The 22816-nt window shown below is 47.0% G+C and overlaps 2 protein-coding genes across 3 annotated transcripts in view; one reads left to right on the plus strand and one right to left on the minus strand.

Annotated features, from left to right (window-relative positions):
- Positions 1–22816, plus strand: part of edc3 (enhancer of mRNA decapping 3 homolog (S. cerevisiae)) — a 237940-nt gene that overhangs the window by 88953 nt on the left and 126171 nt on the right. The window lies entirely within an intron of this gene.
- tspan18b (tetraspanin 18b) overlaps positions 7150–22816 on the minus strand; it is a 38597-nt gene continuing 22930 nt past the window's right edge. The window contains exons 2-9 of one of the 2 annotated variants that reach the window (XM_076027384.1): positions 22662–22751; positions 13018–13107; positions 11394–11588; positions 11045–11119; positions 9950–10048; positions 9521–9697; positions 8741–8824; positions 7150–7997 (exon numbers count right to left, since the gene is read on the minus strand). In XM_076027384.1, the coding sequence (XP_075883499.1) occupies positions 7950–7997; positions 8741–8824; positions 9521–9697; positions 9950–10048; positions 11045–11119; positions 11394–11588; positions 13018–13107; positions 22662–22670 (777 nt within the window). In that variant the 5' untranslated portion in view covers positions 22671–22751 and the 3' untranslated portion in view covers positions 7150–7949. Of the gene's footprint in view, positions 7998–8740; positions 8825–9520; positions 9698–9949; positions 10049–11044; positions 11120–11393; positions 11589–13017; positions 13150–22661; positions 22752–22816 lie in introns of those variants that run through there. The other variant, XM_076027385.1, reaches the window with a different exon arrangement.

The raw sequence follows: 22816 nt of genomic DNA on the forward strand, positions 1-22816 counted from the left end.
GGGTTATTGTTCCTGCCATATGAGGTAAGTGGAGGAGGAGGAAAAGGAGGAGGGGGAGGCGGGTAAGGAGGGGGGAGGACTTGGCTCCCAGTGCAGGTTTGCTGAGAGCCGAGCGGGGTTACTTCCCTGAGCTCCTTCTAATGGCCTCCCTGGATCCAGGCCAGCCTTCCCTCCATCAGCTTATCTACGACTCTGGCCTCTCGGCGGGATAACTTGAGTCTCCCTCGGCACTCGGGACCTTCTCTCCTCTGCGTTGTAAATTTGAAAACGATACGGGTCGGGATGGAAGTGTGCGGCGTGAGAGAGCGAGCGAGCAAGCGAGAGATAACGGAAAAATAGAAGAACGAGCGGCGTCACATTTAGCATGTGAGTGTGAAGATGTGAGATAGGATGACGAGGGACGACGGAAGAGCTCTCTGAACACCAACATCTGGTACCAAGCTGTGAGGAAACGACTAATTTAAAAAAAAAAAAAAAGAAAAGAAAAAGAAGACAAAGAAAGAATTCATGTGAAGCTCCAATTTCACAACAAATGACTGATTTTAAGCCAAAGTAGCCAAGTAACAACCCAAAGAAGGGCACTTCAGGGCTTTTAGTGAATGTGGAATATTTAAAAACAAATATGTATTTAGTTGGTTAAAGACTTGTATTGGTTCTTTACGATGCTAAAACAATTCTTGGCACTACCACTTCTACATTCGAGTAACATTGAGATAAAAGATGACAACTGATGATGAATCCTAAATATGTCATTCACATATTCAGTTTCAATTTAACCAAAAGAGGTTACAAGAACAACCTTTGACAGGCAACACTGACTGAGCAGAGCCCGCGTTAAAAGTGGAATTAGAAATTCACAAATCCAAGAAACACACACACACACACACACACACACACACACACACACACACACACACACACACACACACACACACACACACACACACACACACACACACACAGTATGGAGTTGAAGGTATTTTCCCACGTCGCAGAAGACAACAACCTTTTCTTCGGCTTCCCAGCCGCCTGCCAAGGCTGATGCCCTGCACATTGGCTGACAGGCACCACGCGGTCTGGAAACACGGAACACGGAGACGAACCTCGACCACGTCACGTACTCCGTCTTATAAAAACTCTATTTTATTGGCATGTGGAAATGTCTGAAGTGGCTTTTTGACACGCTACCCTCGGATTTAAAGCGCTCCAGACACATGGGGAGAATGTTGGGTCCTGTTTTAAAAGAGTCGGGCGGTGTGGGGTCCAAAGTCCCGGCTCGCTTTGCCAGTAACGGAGGAGCAGCAGAGTAAGGTTTGCGATTTCAGTCGAGTCTATAAACAGAATAATCTTTTTGACTTTTTGAAAGGGTAAAGAACAATCTTCACCTGGTATTCTCTGGTATTTAACTGAGCTTTGCTGCTTGCCCTGCATCTTATTGAATTTACAGCCTGTCCTCTTGTTCCTCAATGGCGACATTTCCTCAGCTCTCTGAATTTATCGCCCACATCCACCAAGTAAAGAGCCCACACAATCCATTTTAGAGGGTGAGACAACCAGACATCTGTAGATAATCAAAGGACTCCTATTAATGTGAGGAGTTGCCAGCTGCAACAAGACACAATGTTCGACAAAACCCAAAGCTACTCAGAAATAAAATCAAAGCAATTCGGCTTTTTCTTGCCCTCATGTGAAAATACCATCCAGTGCTAACACCTGGAGTCTCCGCTTCAACTCCCTCCTGGTCTTCTTCTGTGGTTATTCAGAGCAGTGTAAAGCAGAAGCTACTTGCCTTTGCCCAAACGTGAAGAGGCTGATTGCGCCTGAAACCGCTGACCAAATCAAGACCAACTGAAATTGCTTATTATCAAATGCCGGCAAGATTTTTACACTACAGCGACATGCATTTATGACACTGACCCTCTATTTAAAGAAAAACCTTGCTCGGTCCAGAACCGCACTCCTCATCTCAGCAACCTGCTTCTGGTTATAAATCTTGCGAGTGTGAAGCCAGCGGGGCATCCTCCTGATTTATTTGTGAGCCCAGTTCTGTGTGGTGCGTCCGCAGAGTGAGCCCTCCTGCTGCTGAGCTCAGAGGTCAGACACACACGGCAGTTGACCTCCGGCAGACTCCTGTGCCCGGGACCGGTCACTGCGGAGCTGACGGACGGGCGGCGCTGCGACGGCCTGACGACTGGCGAGGTGTGCCAGGAGGTGAGGAGCTAAGCAGACGCGCCAGCTGCAGATCCTAAATCATATATATATATATATATATATATATGTATATATATATTTTGTGCATCCGTCAGGCACAAGTATAACACGCTTGGAAGTGTGAGGCGGGACTTGGAAGGTGACTGGGCAAAACCATCCATCTCGCACATTCAGGCAGACTAATCAGATTAGCCGCTGTGTGTCACTGGTCCACAGGTGGCCAAAGCCTGAGACAAATTGTCAACCAGAAAAAGTCTTCACTGCTGCTTTAATCTCCTTCTCTCCATGCTAAACCTTTTTAGCCACGGCTTTTAAAAACAGTGTTTTTCAACCTTTTTTGAGCCAGGGCACATTTTTTTTACATTGAAAAAAATTCCATGGCACTCGTCACTCGACCACCCCAAAATATTATAAAATGACACTTTTTAGCCTAATAATGACAATATAGTCTGTTAATTTATTTATAGTCACTCAGCGCGAAACCTGGGCCTGTTTGGATGCACACAAAGCTGATATCCTGGCAGGAAAATAGGCTCACATTCCTTTTAAAGCGCAGTCACTCCACAATGGAATTTCTTTAGACTAATTAAGTGAGATCTCACGGTGTTCCGCAGCACAGTGGTTGAAAAACACTGTTTTAAACAACAGCCGTAGTTTGCAAAAGTCTTCTTTCTGAGCAGTCTGGATGAACTTGAGACTGTTAAGAAATGTCGAGCAAAGTTTTTAGAGTTAAAGCAGCTGGACAGGGTCAATGAGGATCGAGGTGCAGCAGCACTGCACACAAGCTTTGAGACATAAACTTGAAAGAAAAAAAAAAACATAACAAATGAGAAGCAATAACACAGCCACTGATACAGTCACTATCAGCTGCTGACATCATTCATATTCTCAGGAAGCAGATAAGAGCTGGCTCTGGCATCTTACACATATCAGTCAACGTGCTGTATGTAAGATGCTGACTGAAAACACATGGTCCACGAGGGAGTCACAGAGTGACACGCCAGATCTCTCACGACACGAGAGCAGCGACGGTCGGCCTGAGAAACCTTCGGCTCTCCAGATCACTTCCTGTTTCCTGCTGGGACTGCGGGCAGCGCACTTTTTCATCCCGTCCAGTCCGCTCCAGTCCAGGACCACTGGGTTCTGTGGTCAATTCAGTCATGTGTAATGTATATTGGTGAGCCGCTGAGTTACTTTACTTGTTTCTTAACAAGGTGCATTCTTGCTTCTATTGAGATCCTGACAGTTTTCGTGGCCACGCATGGAAATTGCTTTCCCCCCCCCGATGGCGGCATGGTTTCTATTTAACGGTCCAGAGGCGCTTCTGCAGGGTCCTCTGCATCCCTCCTCCCCCTCCGCCAACCCACCCACCGGACCTAACACCTTTTCCAGTGGATAAACACGACACAAAGGAGAAACTCGGGGTTTTATGTTCAACGGTGGGTTATTACACGCAGGAAAACGGACTAATTCTCCCGGGAATCCGGCCGCTCGTAAATCACTCCGGCAATGAAAGTTTCCTCTCCAAACAGGGGCTTAAAACAAACTGAACACGGAGCCCCCTCGGCCTTGCCTCATGCCCATCCCTCACTGGCTTCTCGTCTTCACCGGTAGGAATTTTTATGAGGAAATAAGAGATGCGGCAATGCGCGGCTGCGCAAGGGAAAAGAGGTACAGACATCCATCACCTGCAGTGACCCGAGGCGCAAAGGAAAATCAAAAGCTTTGTGCAATAATGGCAGTTAAGTGTAAAGAGACAAGTATTCTGTCTTCTTCTGGTCACACTCTTACAAGTGATTTTTCCTTGTTGTCATCGGGGTCGTTATGTCTTTTCTGCCTTTAAAATGATCCACTCGCTGAATTCTTTCATCATTTCAGCAATATGACTTTCAGATAGGATTTCATTGTTTAAATACGCTCTTTAATTTTGAATTAAATTCCCTTTTCCCCCTTTCTTTCCTCCCTTACATTTAGCTTCCCCTTTTCCCCTTTTTGTCCCTTAAATAAGCGTATCTGCAGCAATGTATTGAATCTGTACACGCTGTTACAAGCTGCCAATCATGTGACCAATAAAGTAAATCAAGTTCAATTTAAATATCCCGTTTTGTATAATTAAATTAAGAAACGCTAAGGATTTCATTAGATGCCAATTTAGGAAGCAGCGCAAAAGAAGGCAAAATATAATTTTTATGATGGAAATTGTAACTACAAAATAGGAACTAGATGAAGAATTTTAGCATGGAGGTTCAACTTTCCTGTCTGATTTTCAAAGAGTCAAAACTCCACCACAAAGGCAGAACGGCATAGATTAACACTTCTCACCAGTGCACAAGCTACACATGTCGACCCTCCGCTGTTTGAACGGCAGAGCGCTCATTACTGTTCGTATGGAAAAACGACTGGAGTGTGACGGAAAGTGTAAAACACCTGGATCAGGTGACTTCCAGCAGCGCCACTCGACCGTGACCTAAACTGATGCAGACACTTCAAACTGTGTGTTAATATGGGTATGTGTGTTACTCGCACACACCCGTCACAATGAGTGCTTACTTTTTTCTTTATTAGCAGGTCAAACACCAAATGAGCGTAAAATAGTGGAAGCGTGCTTGTTTAATTTAAGGGTTCAACCTCAGTCGTTTCAAATTGGCTTCAACGGCGCTGTGAGGATTAAGGAGATGATCTTCACTGACGGCTGACTGAGGTTATAATTTTCGTGGGGAGGAATAAAAATAATCAGTCAGTCACTTTTTTAAATGTATGAAAATAAACTAAATGTCACAGTTTTAATTTGTTGATAAAAAAAAATTAGCGCAGAAATAAAACCCTCTAAACGATTTAAGGAAAAGTCATAGAAAACAAAAAGGCCCTTTACTGTGTCACTGGGACTAGCGCTGAGGTTTTATTATTTCTTTCTTTAGAACATTACTGCCCTCATATGGCGAAATGAATCATTACATCGTCTGTCCAGCAAACACGTGTGGACTGATGGATGGGAAAGAGTTAACACAGAAAATCTGAATAATGCAATCAGTCAACGTTTGACCATCTCTTCACATTTGTGCACACACACACACACACACACACACACACACACGGCGTACTCGGTGTGGAAGGAGAACCGAACACCCAGTCCCCGTGGTTCGGTTCCACGGTCAAAGCAGTAGAAATGTTGCCCGTGTACCGAAATAAAGGTTATCTAAAAGCTACCGCATGTATGACCGTCTACAATTAGACAGTATTTAATTAGCTTAATTTACTGTTAACTCACCTCTCTCCTGTTTTCCCGGCTGTGAATAAGTTCGACTCGGTCCGGCTCCCGGTCAACTTTTAACATAAGCGTCTGCACAGAAAGGTTATAAAATGTAGTCGTTGCACGCAGAATGCAAGAAGAAATATTTTTAGAACGTATGAGGTGACTACACTATATTATCCAACTTCGTGCGAGCTAGCGGCCGATTCGACAAAAAAAAAAAAGAGAGAGAAAAAGAAAATAGAAAATAGGACATAAGTCTTGTTTTCATTCATACTCAGTTCATATAGCATTTTTTTGATGTTACATGTACGAATATCAATCTAAAATCTAGAATCTTGACGACTAAAACTTACCGCGTAGGAGTAGAAAAAATGGCGTCGTCTTGCTACTGGTCTAGAAAGTTCGTTCGTTGATAACGACCGGAAGTAAGGCGTGGTTCAGGTAACACTCAAAAGTGTATGAATTTTCCAACACCCCAAATTTACACGGCAGGCGACAAGCAGCTAAAATAACGAAGGAGTGGTTTCAGAACAACTCTGTGAATGTTCTTGAATAGCCGAGTCCTGACTTAAATCCAATTGACTGTCCACCAACATTCACCATCCAACCAGACAGAACTGGAGAGGATCTGCAAGGAGGAATGGGAAAAGATCCCCAAATCCAGGCGTGAAAAACTTGTTGGATCATTCCCAAGAACAGTCATTGGCTCAAAAAGGTGCTTCTACTCAATACTTTGCAAAGGGTCTGAATACTTATGGCCATGTGATATTTCAGAGTTTATTTTCAGAATCAGAATCAGCTTTATTGGCCAAGTTTGTGCAATATCTTGTTTTTCTGACAATATTGAGTGTTGAGTGTGCTTGAACAAGGAGAAAAAAAAAAATTAATTGATTTTAGCAAATGGCTGCAATATGACAAATAGTGGAAAAAAATGAAGGGGGTCTGAATACTGTCCAAACCCACTGTGTATGCTCTCCTATACCTGGAGTGCTGTCCTGGTACACCTCCGTGATACCAGCTGATCTCCACAACACCACCCAGTTGATCCTCTGAGGAAGATGGAAGCTACCGTCGAAACTTGTCAAGGTACGAACATGCGGGACATTCCAGCCACTTTCCTCTCCAACAAATGCCAGTGTGTGAGAAAAGACGAGGTCTGAGCAGTGACGCTAGTTTATGGATTTGTCAAACCATAAAATAGCTAGTTACTAATTATTAGCTGGGAGAAGGGAAATAGATTACTCCCAATGAAAATATATTATACAGATGAGGTCATATATATAAATAAAGGCATTTTTTAAATTATGTTTCTTAATGTTATTCATGCATTATTATTAATCCTTAATCCCACATTGAGAATTTTTGCGATAAACCATGTGATCTATTCTAGATGTAAGTAACAATTTATTTTCGATAACTGTTTTTTTCTTCTTTTTTTTGCAACTCTATATTTGTTGGTTTGGCTAAACACTAAAAGGGACATCCATGTGATACCTGTCAAGTGTATTTATATAGTATGTTTTGCAGGTACTATTGATTTGTCTGCTGTTATATAAAGAACCAAATGGAAGACTGCAATGGATAATATAGCCGTTTTGTCATTCGTTTTATTTTTTTTCCCAGGCTGAGTTTGGTCACGAGACCTTTTTGTTGGGCAAAAAAATAAAATAAGAACACACAGAACAGTCATTTAGAATGCCATTTATGTCATTGAATTTTCAAGAATCTAATACAAATGCATACACATACATTTCACCACCTAAAACCACATTAAAAACCACTAATGCAATAAACATCACCGTACAAATAGAAATCCAAGGTTGGCTTTTAAGCTTGAGAGGGATCATGAAGTCCATACACATTCAAAAAAAGCATCGTGCGCGTGCGCACGCACACACACACACACACACACACACACACACACACACACACACACACACACACACAGCTTATATAATACAGCATTGAAGAAAGTGGCTGTAAAAAATGTATATGGGAGTGTGTTACAGTATACAGTATAAAGGGATGAGGGTAACAGCCAAAGTAGGAAGGAAACACAGGTTTGCTTGTTGTTGTTTTTTACAGTTAAGCCAACTTTAATTAATATAAATATTCTTCATCCAAAAGTCAGTGCAGTGCCTTCTGCTCAGGCTTCCCCTGGTCCTCATGCCTCATATGTGCTAGACCTGGTCTGAAATTACTGTTTCTGCTGAACACAAATCTTTTTACATCAGTTTTGCATCTGATATCTCACTTTGTCTATCATGGATGTGTGTCTGATCTGTTCGGTTCACCTTACCCAGTACCTCAAAAGTCCAGCTGAGAAGTACAAGAGTTTTACAACAGTTTTTTTTCTTTTTTTTGTGTGTTCCTCTACCATTTGCCAATAGAAAAGGAGACCAAGAAATTTACAAGAGTCCGCAGTGTTCCTTTCTCCTGAAATCCCTTTTTTTTCTTTCTTGAAGAATTCACAGATTGAGTAGTTTTACTGGATTCCCCTGAAGAGACACATTGCGAACACCATGGCGAAGAGCTGTGGAAAAAAAAAGTGGGGAGCGGAGGGGGAAGAGAAAAATCCCAATAATTAGCAAACAGTTTGGTATTGTCTTCCTTTACAATTCTGGCAAATTGAACCACTAGTAAAAACAAGGATAACTTTATTTTGGTGCAGATGGAAATTTTTTACAGCCTTACCCGATGTTTTGATATGTCAAAGAGTGCACAGTTTTCAGCAATGCAGCGTTTTGTTTTGTGGTGAGTGTTTTTCTTTTGGACATTTGTTTAGTTCATACTTGCCCAGGGCCTTTGGCTGTAAACCGACTTATAGTTAAATCAGCTATGAATCATTTCTTCTCAGGTTAAAGGTTTTAGGAGTGATGCCCGTTGAATAAAGGCTTAATTTTTCTTAGAAAACAAAAATCTTGAATGGCTTCTTTAATACTGCAAATCTGCCTGTCTAAAAAAAGGAATATATGGACACACAGGTTTAACGATGTGTTTGATGCAATTTGTGTGTGTGTGTGTGTGTGTGTGTGTGTGTGTGTGTGTGTGTGTGTGTGTGTGTGTGCGCGCGCGAGCTGTGATGGTAAAAAAAGGTAGCGTTTCCAATGTTCCTGTAGCACCTAATCTCACCACTAGATGGGGAACCTGCCCTTCTAGACTCATTGTGGCAAACGCCCTCATCAGTGGAGATTTCTCTCTCTATTTTAATGCATCTTCCCATCAGCAAAGAGGCAAAAAGTCTCGAGATGAGTTGAAATCAAAAAGCTCCCCTACCTCAATGGTCAGCACCACAATGGCCAGTGCTCCTGCCACGTAGATGTACAGTTCAAAGTAGTCAACGACGGCAGAGTAGCAGCCCTGCGGAAAGACAAAGCAAAGGGAAAAAAAGAGAATGGATTGGCTGTGAACTTGCCGAATTACAGGGACAATTAAAGCAACAAACACGGCTTCAATGGAGCGAGGGCTGCGAACAAAGGGCTCTGCAGAACGAGTGGGAAGCGTTGGCGCTTGCTAATGAGGGCGCTCGGTGTGAATGAGCGGAGAGGGGGAGACACACACACACTGACACACGCACGCACACAATGTGGACACTTTTGCATTGTTCTCCAGGCTCAAACAACACAACAGGTGGAGGAGGTGGCCTTCCTATCACTCTTCCACTTTAATTGCATTTCACCCCAGCGCTCGCTGCTGCCTTGACACACACCGGGTGCCTCCGAGTGTGCAAATGTGAAACACACCTCATTTTCACATTTTCGGTAAGCATGCCATTTATTTATTTTTTGCTCCACAAAGACACCCTTTTACCATGTTTTCTCTCTCCCTCTCTCTCTTTCTCTCCCTCTCTCTCTCACACACACAGCATCTGTATTAGAATGAAAAGAATAAAACATGGAAAAGTCACAACTCTGCCACGGAGGATGTGGCAGACATCACCCTGGATGTCACCCGTCCACCTCCTGCTGCTCCAATTAGGCCTGCAGGTGGCTCGGGATGGGGGGAGGAAGAGGTGGAGAGGTGGAACCATGTCAACGTGTGGATGTCGGGAGTTACCTTGTTATGGCGGAACATCATATTTCCTGATAAGCACTGCTCCAGGCTGATGTAGGCCGACTCGGCGTTCTGACTGGCGCGCTGGCAGCAGGCCTCTGGCACGGCATGGTTCGGGTTCATCCGCCTGAACATGCTGTCCTTAAAGTCTTCGGGGCTGTTCACCCCGCAGCAGTCGAACTGAGGAGGAGGAGGAAGAGGAGAAGAAGCATTTCACCGTTGACTGCTCGACTTAGCGCTCCGGCCTGTGGTGGTCCGGCGCGTGTGTGTGTGCGTGCTGCACCAACCCAGCATGAACATTGACCTAAATGTCTGGGTATTCTATCCATAAAATATAGTTCCCCCGACGGTCAGGCCGCCCAGCCTGGGCAGACAGTCGGGAAGTGACCCGCTAAAAGCTACGGGGTGGAAGCTCTTAGCTCGTAGCCTTACTGTGGTCATGATGGCGTTCCATGTGGAGGTGAAGACGTCGGTGTTGTTGTAGCCCTGGTAATGTCTCTTCAGCTCCTTGGTGAAGTACTCTCTCGTCAGCTGTAAGGGGTTGGAAGCAAATTGAAAAGCTTAGTGTCACCGCAGGGAAGTCAAGTTAAGGCCGGTTGGACGTCGGGGTGATTTAACATAATGGTTTAGCTTTATTTTTAGAGGTTTGAGGAGGTTCTTCTCAGCCTGCAGACACTCGTTAAATGATTTTGCGAGGAAGATGCATGACCTCTGAGAAACCTCCCTGAGTGCAGTAACAGCATTAAAGTCAGCGCTACCTGCTAATACCATCAAGTGACCTCACAATCGCAGATGCTGCTGCATTATGGGTCATTTTAGGCATTCCGTTTTTACCATGAATCCTTTCCCAGTGAACATAAGTGGGATTGCAGCAACCAAATCACCATGGTTACCAGTTTTTCCCCCTCAGAAAAACACTACCGTAAGAGACACAACTGTAAAATCAGGGTATTTTTCTCAATAATATTTCATTTTTCCAGTGATGACGTTATCGCCATGGAGGTTTAATGATGGTAAGACGTATCTCATGCCAGAGAGAAATGAAAAAAAAGAAATCTGTGCTTTAAAAAAAAAAAAAAAAAAAATTGCAAGCACGCAGCTTGTGAGGAATTTCCATTCAGTTAAACAGGCTACACGCGTCAATGTGCATACATCTGGTTGTTGGCGTTCACTGTGTAGAGGAAAATCTTGACTGCTATTGTGTTTGTTGTCTTTGAAGGTATTCTCATCACTATTTAAAAGCTTCACGGGTGTGGAAGTGACAAGTCTTATAGGACTGATTCTCAGTTGTTTCAGCCAGAGCCTGGACTGCTTGAGTCAGGGCAAAAAAAACGTTTTTGGAAAATAGACTGCTGAAAGGAAAAAAGCAACAGAGAGAATAAATCTCCGCAGTCAGCTTTCGGCACTTTTGAAAGTCAGAGCGAAAAGTCAGAACACACAGTTTCGCCTCGACGGCAGACGGGGAGCCGAGTCGCACTTGTGTGATGATGACGATCGACGTGTGAAGTGAAAACCGGGGCAACTTACGTGCTCTCGGAAAATGAAGGCCAGGATGGCGGCAGCCAACTCCGCCAGGAAGATGAGGAGGATGAGCATGAAAAACTGCAAGACAAAAAAAAACAAAACACAGTGAATGTGAAACAGAGTGAGAGACCGAGACGCAGCTGCGGCGCGAGTGTCAGAGAAAGTGCACGTCAGTCACTAAAATTCACACTCCGCCTGTGCCCGTCTCTCTCGCGGCATTAACTATGCATGAGTTGAGTGGCAAACAGAGCAGCATTTAGCATCTACCGGCTCCTCCGTCTCGGTCCATATCGTGACACACAGAGTAAATGACAGGAAACGGGAGACTACGGCTTTTTAATTAGTGGCTTACAAAGAGCAGCAGACACTTGTTTTCACGGATGGCTCCGCAGCAGCCCAGGAAGCCCAGGAGGAAGAGCATGCCTCCCATGCCCAGGATGATGTAGACGCCGGTGAACAGCAGCGGGTTGGCCGCCACGATTTCCCGAAATCCCGTGGGGTCCACGAGCACCCACACCCCGACTCCCAGGAGGAAGGAGCCCCCCAGCTGCAGGAGCAGGAAGCAGGAAGACACAGGGGGGGGGCGGAGGGCGGGAAAAAAAAGAAAGACAGCAGGTTAAATTGGCAGCTTTTCAAAGATTAATGGGAGCTCAGAGGATTGAGACACATCACCCACAAGATGGTGCTTAATGGAAAAGGAAATTTCTTTTTTTTTTGGGGGGGGGGAACCTCTGGACAGTTGGATGGGTGGTGGTGGTGGTGGGAGGGGCAGATAAAAGCCTCGACATCTCCAGAGTTATGGTGTCGTGGGTGGAGGAATGTGTTCCTGTGTGTTTTTTGTTTTTTTGTGACTCATATAGAGCCTCCTCTACCAGCGGCGCAGCGTGGCAGCCTCCGTCCTCTCCCACTCTCTGCTTCGCTAAGTCCTCCCCCCTTGTAGGTGACTCATGCGACTTAAGCCGCGGAGGTGATGGAGGGCTGAGAGGGGAGGATCTGATCCCCTACATGCCTCCTACACGATCCCTCTCTCCCCACCGTCACTGGAAGGGAGAGACCTGGATGGCTGTGGACATCTCATCACAGAGGCAGCAGGAGGAGGAAGAGGATGAGGAGGAGGAGGAGGAGGAGAGGAAGCTATTTTCAAAAGGTCATTGCATACGTATATATTTGTTAATCCAATATATTTTCCTCCCAGTCATAAATAAAAGTCAATCACTCGCTTATTTTAAATCACTAACGATCAGTCAAAAAACTAAATCTAACAACGTTGTATCCAGCCTGTCAATGAGCTCCCCTGCAGTTGGAAAGTGGAATCACACCCAGGTGTTGGTTCCTCCCTTTTTTTTTTGCAGGATGCTGTAAGTCTAAGATAAAGATCTGGAAAAAGAGAAAATCGCGGCCCCTTTAAATGCATCCTGAGGCGGTGTTAAGGGCGTAAAACCGCTCTGGAAGGAAACAGGGGCTGTTATTGAGTGGCGCTCACAGTCGAGTTCATTCTTTGCTCTGCTGGTCGCATTATCGCCCCGGTCGGAAACCATCGTGTGCGAGTGGAGTCTCTAAACGCTTTGCTTGCACTTAACAAAGCAGGAATGAGAGACAAACCTGCCCCCCCCCAACCACACACCCGGCCCCCTCCCACTCCCGTTTCCAGGCTCGGACTGAAAGGATTGGCCTTGATTGTCTGATCAGGACTGATAAACCCAGGTGCCAGTCACCACGTCTGCTGGGCGCAGAGTGCCTCAGATGTGTGTCAGCACACTAAAATCTAATCAGAGGAGAGTTTGATAGCATCAAGATTGCCTCCGTCTAATGAAATGCAAATGTGGCTCCATTAAGCAGTCGGGCAGGGGGCAGCGAGGAGCCCATTTCCAATCAATTAGACAGACGCTAACTCCAGAGATAGCCTGGGAAAGTGCAGCGGGGGGGGCGGGGGGGGGACGGAGGGGAGGAGGGGGGAGAGAAGGGGGAATACTCACAAAGATGAGGAAGTTGAAGACAAACATGAGGTACTTGATGCAGCTGAGGCAGTCGCCCTCCATGGTCGTCCCCCGCGCTGAAGCCTCTCCCTGCCCCTGAGGGATTACAGGAAAAACACACACACACACACACACACAACACAACGTTAAATAAAAAAAAAAAAGGAGGCACTTCAGCCGTCCTGCCTAACGCTTGCAGCGTTCTCCTTCTCCGACACTTTGGATTAGCACCCCGGCCAGGCTGCCAAGGAAATAATACTGTGCAGAAACCTGCTCGCAATCTAATGAGTTCTGCCACTTAAGAGACACAAACAAACACAAGCGCACACGAGTGCGCGCGCGCACACACACACACACACACACACACACACACACACACACACACACACACACACACACACACACACACACACACACACACACACACACACACACACACACAGAGCTGTCAGTCAACTCGCAGCAGTGTAGAAGTAGCTGCAGGTCTGGCCGGCGTCACATCTGTCAGACACGACGCACTTCATCCGACTGCACTCAGGAGACTTCTTACGTAACCTTTCATTTTTAATTTTTTAAAATGCGGCTTCACGCTCAGACGGCCCGATACCTTGCCGGCAACTTCCTGTCTGGGGACAGACGGCGTCCTTGACATGGGACAGCAACCAAATGGTGGAAAATGGAATAAAATACACACGTGTATGTTTTCATATCATTTAGAACCACTTTAAAAAAAACCATGCCAATTCTGGTTTAACTCACTAATAACAAAACTATAATAATAAATAGGTGCATGTGTAAGGAGGAAAAAAAACTAAAACTTCAGACTAAAACTATTAACTATTAAACTAATCTCACTGCAGTCGAGCTACAGCTAACAACAATAAAAAAAAAAATAGATATTTAGTAAGATAGATTAGCATTGCAAACAAAATACTTATTTCTGTGCAAATAACGGAGCACCACAGAAGGTGGCACTGAAACTGTACCTCAACAAACTCCTCACTGCACCTATTGTACAGTTGACTGATTATTTTTCACACTGCTTAATTTGCACTTTGTTTACAGCCGTGTACATAGCCCTTTCCTTTCTTTTCCTATTTAGCATGCTTCTATTTTATTTGCATTATGTACAGTTTTGATGTTGAATGGAGCACTGTTATGAACAAAGCTTTCCTCGGGATAAACCAAAGTATTCCGATTCTTGATTCTGATATACTTTCTTACCACTAGGTGCCACCAAATCTCACACGCAGGGCCTTTAAGAGTGCCGCCCGTGTCAGAGCATTTTTTTAGGGAGCTCTGTTTGTACTCTGCGGAGCACATTAACCGCCAACTGGTGGCCTCGGCTGGGGAGCGTCTAGGCCTCCTTAATGTAATGAGAGGCAGGGGGCCCCACGTCCCCGCCGGACCGCCCGCCATCTGACACGGATACACTCTCCCTGATGAAGGCCCATCCTGGAAGCACTCTGGCCTAATGAAGACCGCCTCCTCTGCATTAAGGGACTTGCACAGGTGTCTCGGCGCCCGTGACCCTGTATACCTACATATATCTGCTGCCCCCTTGCAGCTTTTATCGGCCCATTTGTTTGAGCTGCGACTCCGCCCTTGCAAGTGAGGAGAGGATTTGAATTGTTCCAAGGATTCATGCCACGGTGTTCTGCAGAGAGTGAAACAGGAGGGAAACAAATCTGCGGAGCGGCGCTAATGGCAGACTCACTTCGAGACGAAGAATTAATAATTATTTGGCACGGGTGAAGCGACGCGCTTTGCTTTGTAGTTGTGATTATTAATTTGCCTTCCCACAGTGTGCGTGCGGGTATCAGCGGGATTAAAAAGCGATTTCACCGAGCAACTGTAAACAGTTTTACACAATCTGGCCAGCAAACGAAAACAGGGAAGAATTGTTGAAAAAAATGCTGTGCTCAGATAAAGCACAACTTTCAACAACGACGACTTCATTTTATTGAATTTTATTTCTGAGGCCTGACAGAGGAGGCAATCTCAGCCTTTCGGTCAGGATGCTACTGTATGTGAATGTCATGTGTGGGAACAGGTTCAACTTGAAGGCTTGTTGTTAAATTGTTGTTCGGTCATTTCTGTGAAGAAAAGTCTCCTGTAATTCCCTCTGGGCTCGCTGACACTTTCATAGAGAAAAATCACCATCATCATCATCATCATCATCGCAGCGTTTCAGAAGAAAGCCCTCGTAGACGTGAAGAAATGTCTCCTCCGCTGCTGCCTTCCCTCTGTACGCTGCCTCCTTCTTCCCTTCTGCTTCTAATTTTACTGCACTCTGCGCTCCAGCGCTTAATGCTCCGCTGTGGGATCGTGACAATAAATTTGAACGATACGGCGGCGGTGAAGGCGGTCTTTGTCGGCTGTGAAAGTGAGTTAACGCACGGCGAGAAGCGCTTCCACCCTCCGCCAGCCCGGGGGCTCATTATTCCTTCCTCTCCTTTCTTCTCCAGATGGAGGGAAATTGATTTAGAGCAACGGTTAAACAGCTCCTCTAAATCATAATGATATGCTTAGGTATTGATCACCGTCCTAGTGGCGCTTTGAGGGCCGAGCAACAGCCTCGTCGGCTGGGATGGGTTTTAATTGACCCCCTCCTTTTCCGAGGCCCCGGCCCTAATGAGGGCGCGGGAGGTGGCGGGATTTACATACATTACATTGCCGCCACTTGGAAAAAAAAAAGGCATTAGCGAGACCTTGCTCATCCCTTGGATGATGTAAAGACGGCATACTGTATTTATGTGAGAGCAGACGATGAAGAGGCGGGGTGAGAGACGGGAGGGGAGGGGTCGGCTGGAAAAACTCCCGGAGCTCATCTCACATCTGACTCTCCAAACAAAATGTCCAATTTCTCCTCCGGCTTTGCCCTTTTTTGCCCTTCGCTCCCATCTCTGGGTCAGAGCGCCTGTCAGATGTGGAGCCAATTTTCTTCCCCCCCACCCCCGCCACCCTCCCCACGCATTAAAATGCATTGGCTGCTTAAGAGCGGAGTGGACCGGACTTGGCCGAGCGCGAGGCTCCCCAAACGGGAAGCCCGCGGTGGCGAGCCGGCGCGGTATTAATCAAGCTGCCAAGCGGACCCCGGAGAAAGTGCCGAGTAAACAAACCCATCTTTCCCATGACTCCCGAGGGACCGGCGGTCCCCATCGATCACAGCCGGCTACTCTAAGTCAGTGGGAATATTCAGCAGAGCACACCATGCAGTGCTGGAACTTGATGCCAGATTAGCTGCAGCTCAGGATCAGGTGTGTGAGGCGACTGCTTAGCGTATCGGAATAAGAATCTGACGTGTGAGTGGGATTGTTGCTTACACACACTGGCGAAAAAAAAACAAATATATAAAAAAAATAAATAAATCCACAACCCATTATAAACAAACATGGCACTTCCAGCAATAACAAACAGCGCAGCGTTGGCTTCAGAGAATGTGTTTGTAAGCTGGAAACGCTCCGTGTTTGTCCTCAATCTGACGACTGAATGGCAGCCGTCGCCCCAAGCCATCCAGCAAATACCAACTGCACCGCTTCCCACTACTAACGTAACGTGAAAAAAATGCCACGCGGCGGCGGCTCCTCATCCTATTGTTTACTCTTGGCACGGCCCGAGCTGGCTGCAGAGCTCGTCACGCTCGTCGCGATTTTGATGGCGAAAAAAAACCCCAGAAGCGGTCCTACATCGGCTTCCCGGTAGCGACGGCAGCTCTGTAACGAGGGCAAAAACCAATCTGACCTAAATTCTTCTCCGAGAGAGAGAGAGAGAGAGCGAGAGAGAGAAGAGAGAGAGAGAAACACAGAGAGAGAGAGAGAGAGAGAGATAGATAGAGAGAGAGAGAGAGAGAGAAAAAAGAGAGAGAGAGAAGAGAGAGAGAGAGAGAGAGAAACAGAGAGAGAGGGAGCGAGAGAGAGAGAGAGAGAGAGAGAGAGAGAGGGAGAAACAGAGACAGAGAGAGAGAGAGAGAGACAGAGAGAGAGAGAGAAATGTTCAAAGGCTTTCATTCCATTCAGGCTCTCCACCTGGGAGAAAGCAGAACTTCCTCTGGCCACCAACCTTGACGGTGAGGTCAGGTCAGTGTAAATAAAAGATAAGGGAGTGAGAGAGAGAGAGAGAGAGAGATAGAGTGAGAGAGAGAGACATTGTCCCACATTAGGAGCCAAGTGCTCCAGCTATAAATAGCGCAACCTTGCGTGGTTTCTCCTTGGATCCGACACTGGCGACACGATTAATGAAGTGAGTCCACGCTGCTCTGCTTCAGTGGCCGCGGCCCCGGACACGAGAAGGACGCAGAGTTGAGTGTCGCCCCCTCCCGACAACCGGCCGCTTCCCGAGTGTGAGCCTGCATAGCAACCGTCACCTTCAGACCCCCTCCCCTCCTCCACCCCGCTGAGACTAGAAGGCTCTTGAGATTGACCCCCTTTAAAACGTCGCCGACCCTCTAAACGATCCCCAGCGGTCCGGCCACCTGGGACGGCGCGTCCGGCCGCCCCCCCTCCCTCAGCAGGTGTGTCGGCTGTGAGGGCGCCGCTGCAGATCCGGGTCGCTGCGCCGATAACCGCTGATAATGACGGCGAAAGTAACCGGGCGTGACGGATCAACCCTCGTCTCAATTAAAGTCCCATTTTCTCATTTCCCCGTGACTTCCTGACATCAAGTAAACACAAAATCACACAAAAATCAGAAGTCAAGCAGGCACCCCCCCCCCTCCTCCTCCCCCTCACTCTCCACCCCTCACCCCCCAGGGGGCGCCGCGTCCCTTAATGAATCTCCAATTAGGAGAGAGAACGAGCCCGGGGCTGTGCTGTCATGCTGTGGCGCTTTGAAGCGCACTGAATGCTAAGCAGCAACTATGGCGAACTGTGTTACAGCACAGCCTGCAGACAACAAGGAACAACCGCGCAGAGAAAAAAGGTACGAGAGCAGCACAGAGGCAGTGGAGCCGAGCCGAGAGGTGCACAGTGCACGGTGCACGGCGCGTGTGTGGGCGTCACTCGCACAACGCGCACAGCTCGTGGGAAGTCAGCCGGGGTTGCAGAAGTTCACCAAACTGCTCCAGCACTCTCAAAGTCCTCATGCTGAGGAGGTGCCCGGGTGCGAACACAGCACAGATACTTTCCCCCCCCCGGGGCAAAGTTCAGCACAAGCAGCATTCGCTGAATGCACAAACACACGCGCACGCTGGAACCTAGCCCGGCTCACGAGGTGGTAAATTGATCCTCCCCTGTGCAGCCGTTTATCACCGCAGTCCCATCCTGTGCAGTCCTGATGGGAGCCTGCGGGCGGCGCTCTTCCAACCCCCTTTTCCTGTGTGGCTATCAGAGAGTGGTGGATGGAGACTCCCTGAGTCTCCAGCTGACACACTCCCCAACAACAGGTTGATTAACTGGACACGACTCGTGAGCAGATGCCCCCAAACAGGTTTTGGTTACGTTTGCCGCTGCGAGGCTGCATTGCTAACACCAATGCTTGGCACACAGTCAGCTAACCCCAAGCTAATGGCCAGCTAAAAGCCAGCTAACCGCCAACTAACCGCCAGCTAACAGCCAGGTTACAGCCAGATAACAGCCAGCTATCCGCCAGCTAACGGCCAGCTAACAGCCAGCTAACAGCCAGCTAACAGCCAACTAACCACCAGCTAACAGCCAGCTAACCGCCAGCTAACGGCCAGCTAACGGCCAGCTAACAGCCTGCTAACGGCCAGCTAATGTCCAGCTAACAGCTGGTGTATGTGTGTCTCTTTCTGTGGGCCTTTGTGTGTATGTGTGTGTGTGTCTTCAAGAGATTCTCACATAGTTGTGTCAGCCCCTCTCGCTCTCTAACCGAGCGAACCGATCAATAGCATTCTCGCGCACGTGGTCGACGGTGCATCGATCCCCTGCAGAGTCGCAGCTTGCAGGGAAGCAGAGAGCTGCATTCAACACCGCCGCCTCTGGATTCCCCCCCCCCCCCCAACCCCCCAACCCCAGCCACTGGAACAGAAACACTCCAAGCAGTGTCCGTTCTGCGAGTTCCCACACTGGCCGTCCAATCGATGGTCCTGACCTACTCTGCTCTGACCAGTGATTGACCTCCTCCCCTGGTGAGAAGAACCCTGGAGGAAACGCTCTCTGGGTCTCCATTTATATTCCTCGCTGCACGTTGTCGAAGCCCCTTTCACATGAAGAGGGTTTACATCCACAGATGGCTACGGCGAGGGTGAGGTGGGGGGGACAATGGGAGAGTTAAGGAGAGACAGCGGCAACAGCCTCAGGGGCGTCAACACAAAGGGAGACTTATGAGTGGAAACCCAGGCAGCGCACACAAACTCACACTCACTCAGCCAAATTTTAAAAAGTAAATAATAAAAAGCAGATTGATTTGACTGCGATGTTCAACTCAGGCTGCGCTCTTATGAGTCACATGCTGCTTTGTGCAACATTCATCAGTGGTTGGAATGGTTCCAGGCCCACGTTAAAGATGCTGGTCTCCACAGCAACCCGGATACGGGGCGAGAGCGGCCTTTTGTCTGCAGACCCATGTTTGGCATCTCCACTTAGCAGCACTTCCTGTTACCGAACAAAGGGGAGGGGGCTTCACGACGGTGGGGGATTTCTTTTTTTTTTTTTCTTAGGTGGGGATGGGTTGAGGGGGGGGCAGCCTCAGCCGACCATTTGTCTAATGAGCGAGAACTCGCACCCTGTTGCAAGGCCATTTGTTGGTTTCAGACTACAACCAGTTGCCTCTGGGTGGAGAGCGGAGAGCCTGGAAGCTGCTGCCCTGATGACACGTGTGAGGCGTTTGAACACGGAGATGAAAAGCGGAATGAAAGCAAAATGGAAGAAGAAAAACAAGGCGGCGAGGAAACGGCGCAACCTACTTTGTGGCAACGAGATGAAAACAAAAAGCCTGGAGGACGTTTTGAATGTTTGTGTTTGTGAAGGGGAGCCTCGCTTGGAAGAGACGAGCAGGAATGTTGCAAACGGAATCTTTTGGAGAGATCATTATTAAAAAAAAAAAATAAATCAGTCAAATAAAAAGTTTTTCAACAGCTCTGCTGGATATAGAATCATTTGGCTAAATGGCCGAGTGCATCCCTAGGGGCCAGTGAGAGAGTTAACGGGTGGATTCGGAGCCGTCGGCTGAGCTCATTAGTTTTTTCGTGTTTAGTGTCAGTGCGGGAATTTCTTTATCACTTTTAGCAAATCTCATCTTAACACCGCACGTGATTGAAATCATCAGGCGTGGCCGTGTGAAGCACGCTCTCAGATGAGCTCCTGTCTAATGAGACACGTGATTCGCTGCTTTTTCTGGCCACAGTTACTGTATGTTTTCTTTCATTCTTCCCTGCGGCTGCGACTCGCTCGTCAGCGAACTCCGAGTCAAAACAAGACAACAGTTCAGCAGTCGCCCAGAAGAGCTTTTTCTCCACGCTGCTCTGTTGGCTTCCAAACAAGTTTTATGAGTGAAGCGTTTATCACCCAAACCCCCTTTTTTTTTCTTTTTTAAACAAAGCTGCAGTGTATTTAGTTTCCAGAAAGTCATTGCATTCACAATCGTATTACTGAAAACTGATAACAATTATGTCTGGAATTTTCTTTTTTTTATAGGATATGCAGAGAAAGACGCTGTTGTTTATTCTTTCAGAATGTTCGGGATCCGCAGCTAACAGCCAGAACGAACTGATTTATACTTGACAGGTTCCCAAGAAAATCGAATATGCTTTAATATTATTTTTTATCCAAAAGCACAGTCTGTCCGATACGAGACAAACACACTTGCCAGGATGCGGAGAGACTACTTGGAGTGAAAACTTGGCTTCAGCAACATGGAATTGCCGCAGGAACACAGAGTCATTTCAAATGGACCTGAAGTGTGTCAGCTGAAGTTTACATGGTGAGAGCAGATGCTTATTGCTTTTATGGCTTTTATGGCTCCTCATTTAGTGCACGTGGCACTTCGGTCAACCCTGTTGTTTGTTTGTAAAGTGTGTTAGAAATACAGTTTCTCTATATTACTGTACCTAAATTCTTGTGGTACATGTGTAACCAAACATAATTTGTCCTCCCAGTCAGAGCTAAATTTAAGATAAATAATTAAAATGAAAATGCAGTGGTTAAAAACCGAATTAACAAAAAAAAAAAAAAAAAAAAAACTCCCAAAAAAGCTCCAGAATTTGGAAACAATCTCACGTGTCACTTACACAGACAGATTTGTCTCGCCAGCAGCTTTTATGAGCTACGGCTGAGGCGAAGCTGACGTGTGTGGGTCTAAACTCCCCTTTAACCTCTCAATCAATACGTGTCTGCAACTGGGCCGTGCCTGGAATACTAATGCTGCAAATGCCAATGCAAATTAGCAGCTAACAAAGAGCAGTGCCGGCCTGCTGTGATGCTAAAAAAAAAAGGGGGGTGGGTGGGGGGGTGGAGAGACACAAACAAAAGCTCTTGTCTGCACCATCCACAGGCCCGGCCTCGTGCACGGCCTCGTGCACGAGCTCTGGCCAGCGCCGGGTCGCCTCCTGTTGACGGCCACAAAGGCTTTGGCTCCTGTGTTGTCAGCATCTCACTGAAAGGAGAGTGTCAGCGAGCAGCGCTGCAGTTTCCCCTCGCTGGGGTGCAATCACAACCGGATGGCACGCAAATTGTTTTTCACCCTCAGACCGGAGCTTTAAAAGGTGCCACACGGTGATAAAAAAAGGCTTGCTGACAACATCTTGTGTCTCCAGCCTGGTCAGTGGACTACCAAGGGCAAACCTCACACACTCACACTTTGATTTAGACCTTTCAGTCTAAGCTAAAACACACAATTCTGGAAATTAGCAGTCTGTGATGGCAAAAATCGCACTGCCAAGCATGTTGACAATAATCTGTGTCTCTTGAAAAAAAAGATCTATGCATTACGTTTCTATGGTCTTCTTGTGGTTACGTCTTTTGTTCGACCACTCATGCCACTCTGGAAAATCAGCACTTTTGTGTCACAAAGGGCGATAAAACCTTTGCCAATTTAGGGGCCATTTAACACGGACACTGAGTTTTTTGGAACTGCACTTGTAAAAAAAAAACAAAAAACAAAACTGTACTAACCCATGTGCTTTTACTGTACATGAAGCCGTATTCAAAAGAATTCCCGTTTACACGGATACGCTGGAACCTACTGGAAACAATGTGACAGCTACTGTATGTCCGGCCTGGTGTGCCTTGAAAGCTCCATGTTAAGGTTGACTGGGAGTCGTGCCAGTAAAAGTTGGCCAACATTTTTGCCATTCGGGTTTCCTTTTCTCACTATCCCAGTCTGCTGACCCAAAAGAGGGGGAGGGGTTTACAGCTGTGATATCAACATTTCCCAAAAAATATCGGTTTCGGCATTGCCACGAATCCGGGGAGGCGGCGTGTTTTTGAAAAAGTGCGGTTTCGGTCTGTGCGGTTGTCGTGAAAACGCCGGCCAGCTCCTCCACACAGGTGTCGGCTCGGAGACCCTTGGCCATTGCCTAAACAGAGGGCTAAACACAACCTTTGTCTGGACATTCTTCTCATTTATTTGAGGGCAATCGATCATCCTGAATCGCAGTTAAATATATGATATACATGATAACCACAGATGCAGTTGGGGGGGGGTGGGGGGGGTGCCGACTGCTTCATTCATAGTCACACCACAACACACAACATACCATTCTGCTGGTGCCTCCTCTTGGCTCAGGTGAAGCTGATGACTCCTCTGGATTTTCTCTCCTCCCCTGTTTTCATGGGCTGTTGGACAGAAGAGCAGAGCGGAAGGTCAAGACGCAGCCGATGACACGAAACAAGGGGCGAGG

This window comes from Nelusetta ayraudi, unplaced genomic scaffold, assembly GCF_046127955.1.
Source record: "Nelusetta ayraudi isolate G7.1 ecotype Tasmania unplaced genomic scaffold, CSIRO-AGI_Nayr_v1 ptg000020l, whole genome shotgun sequence".
NCBI lineage: Eukaryota > Metazoa > Chordata > Actinopteri > Tetraodontiformes > Monacanthidae > Nelusetta > Nelusetta ayraudi.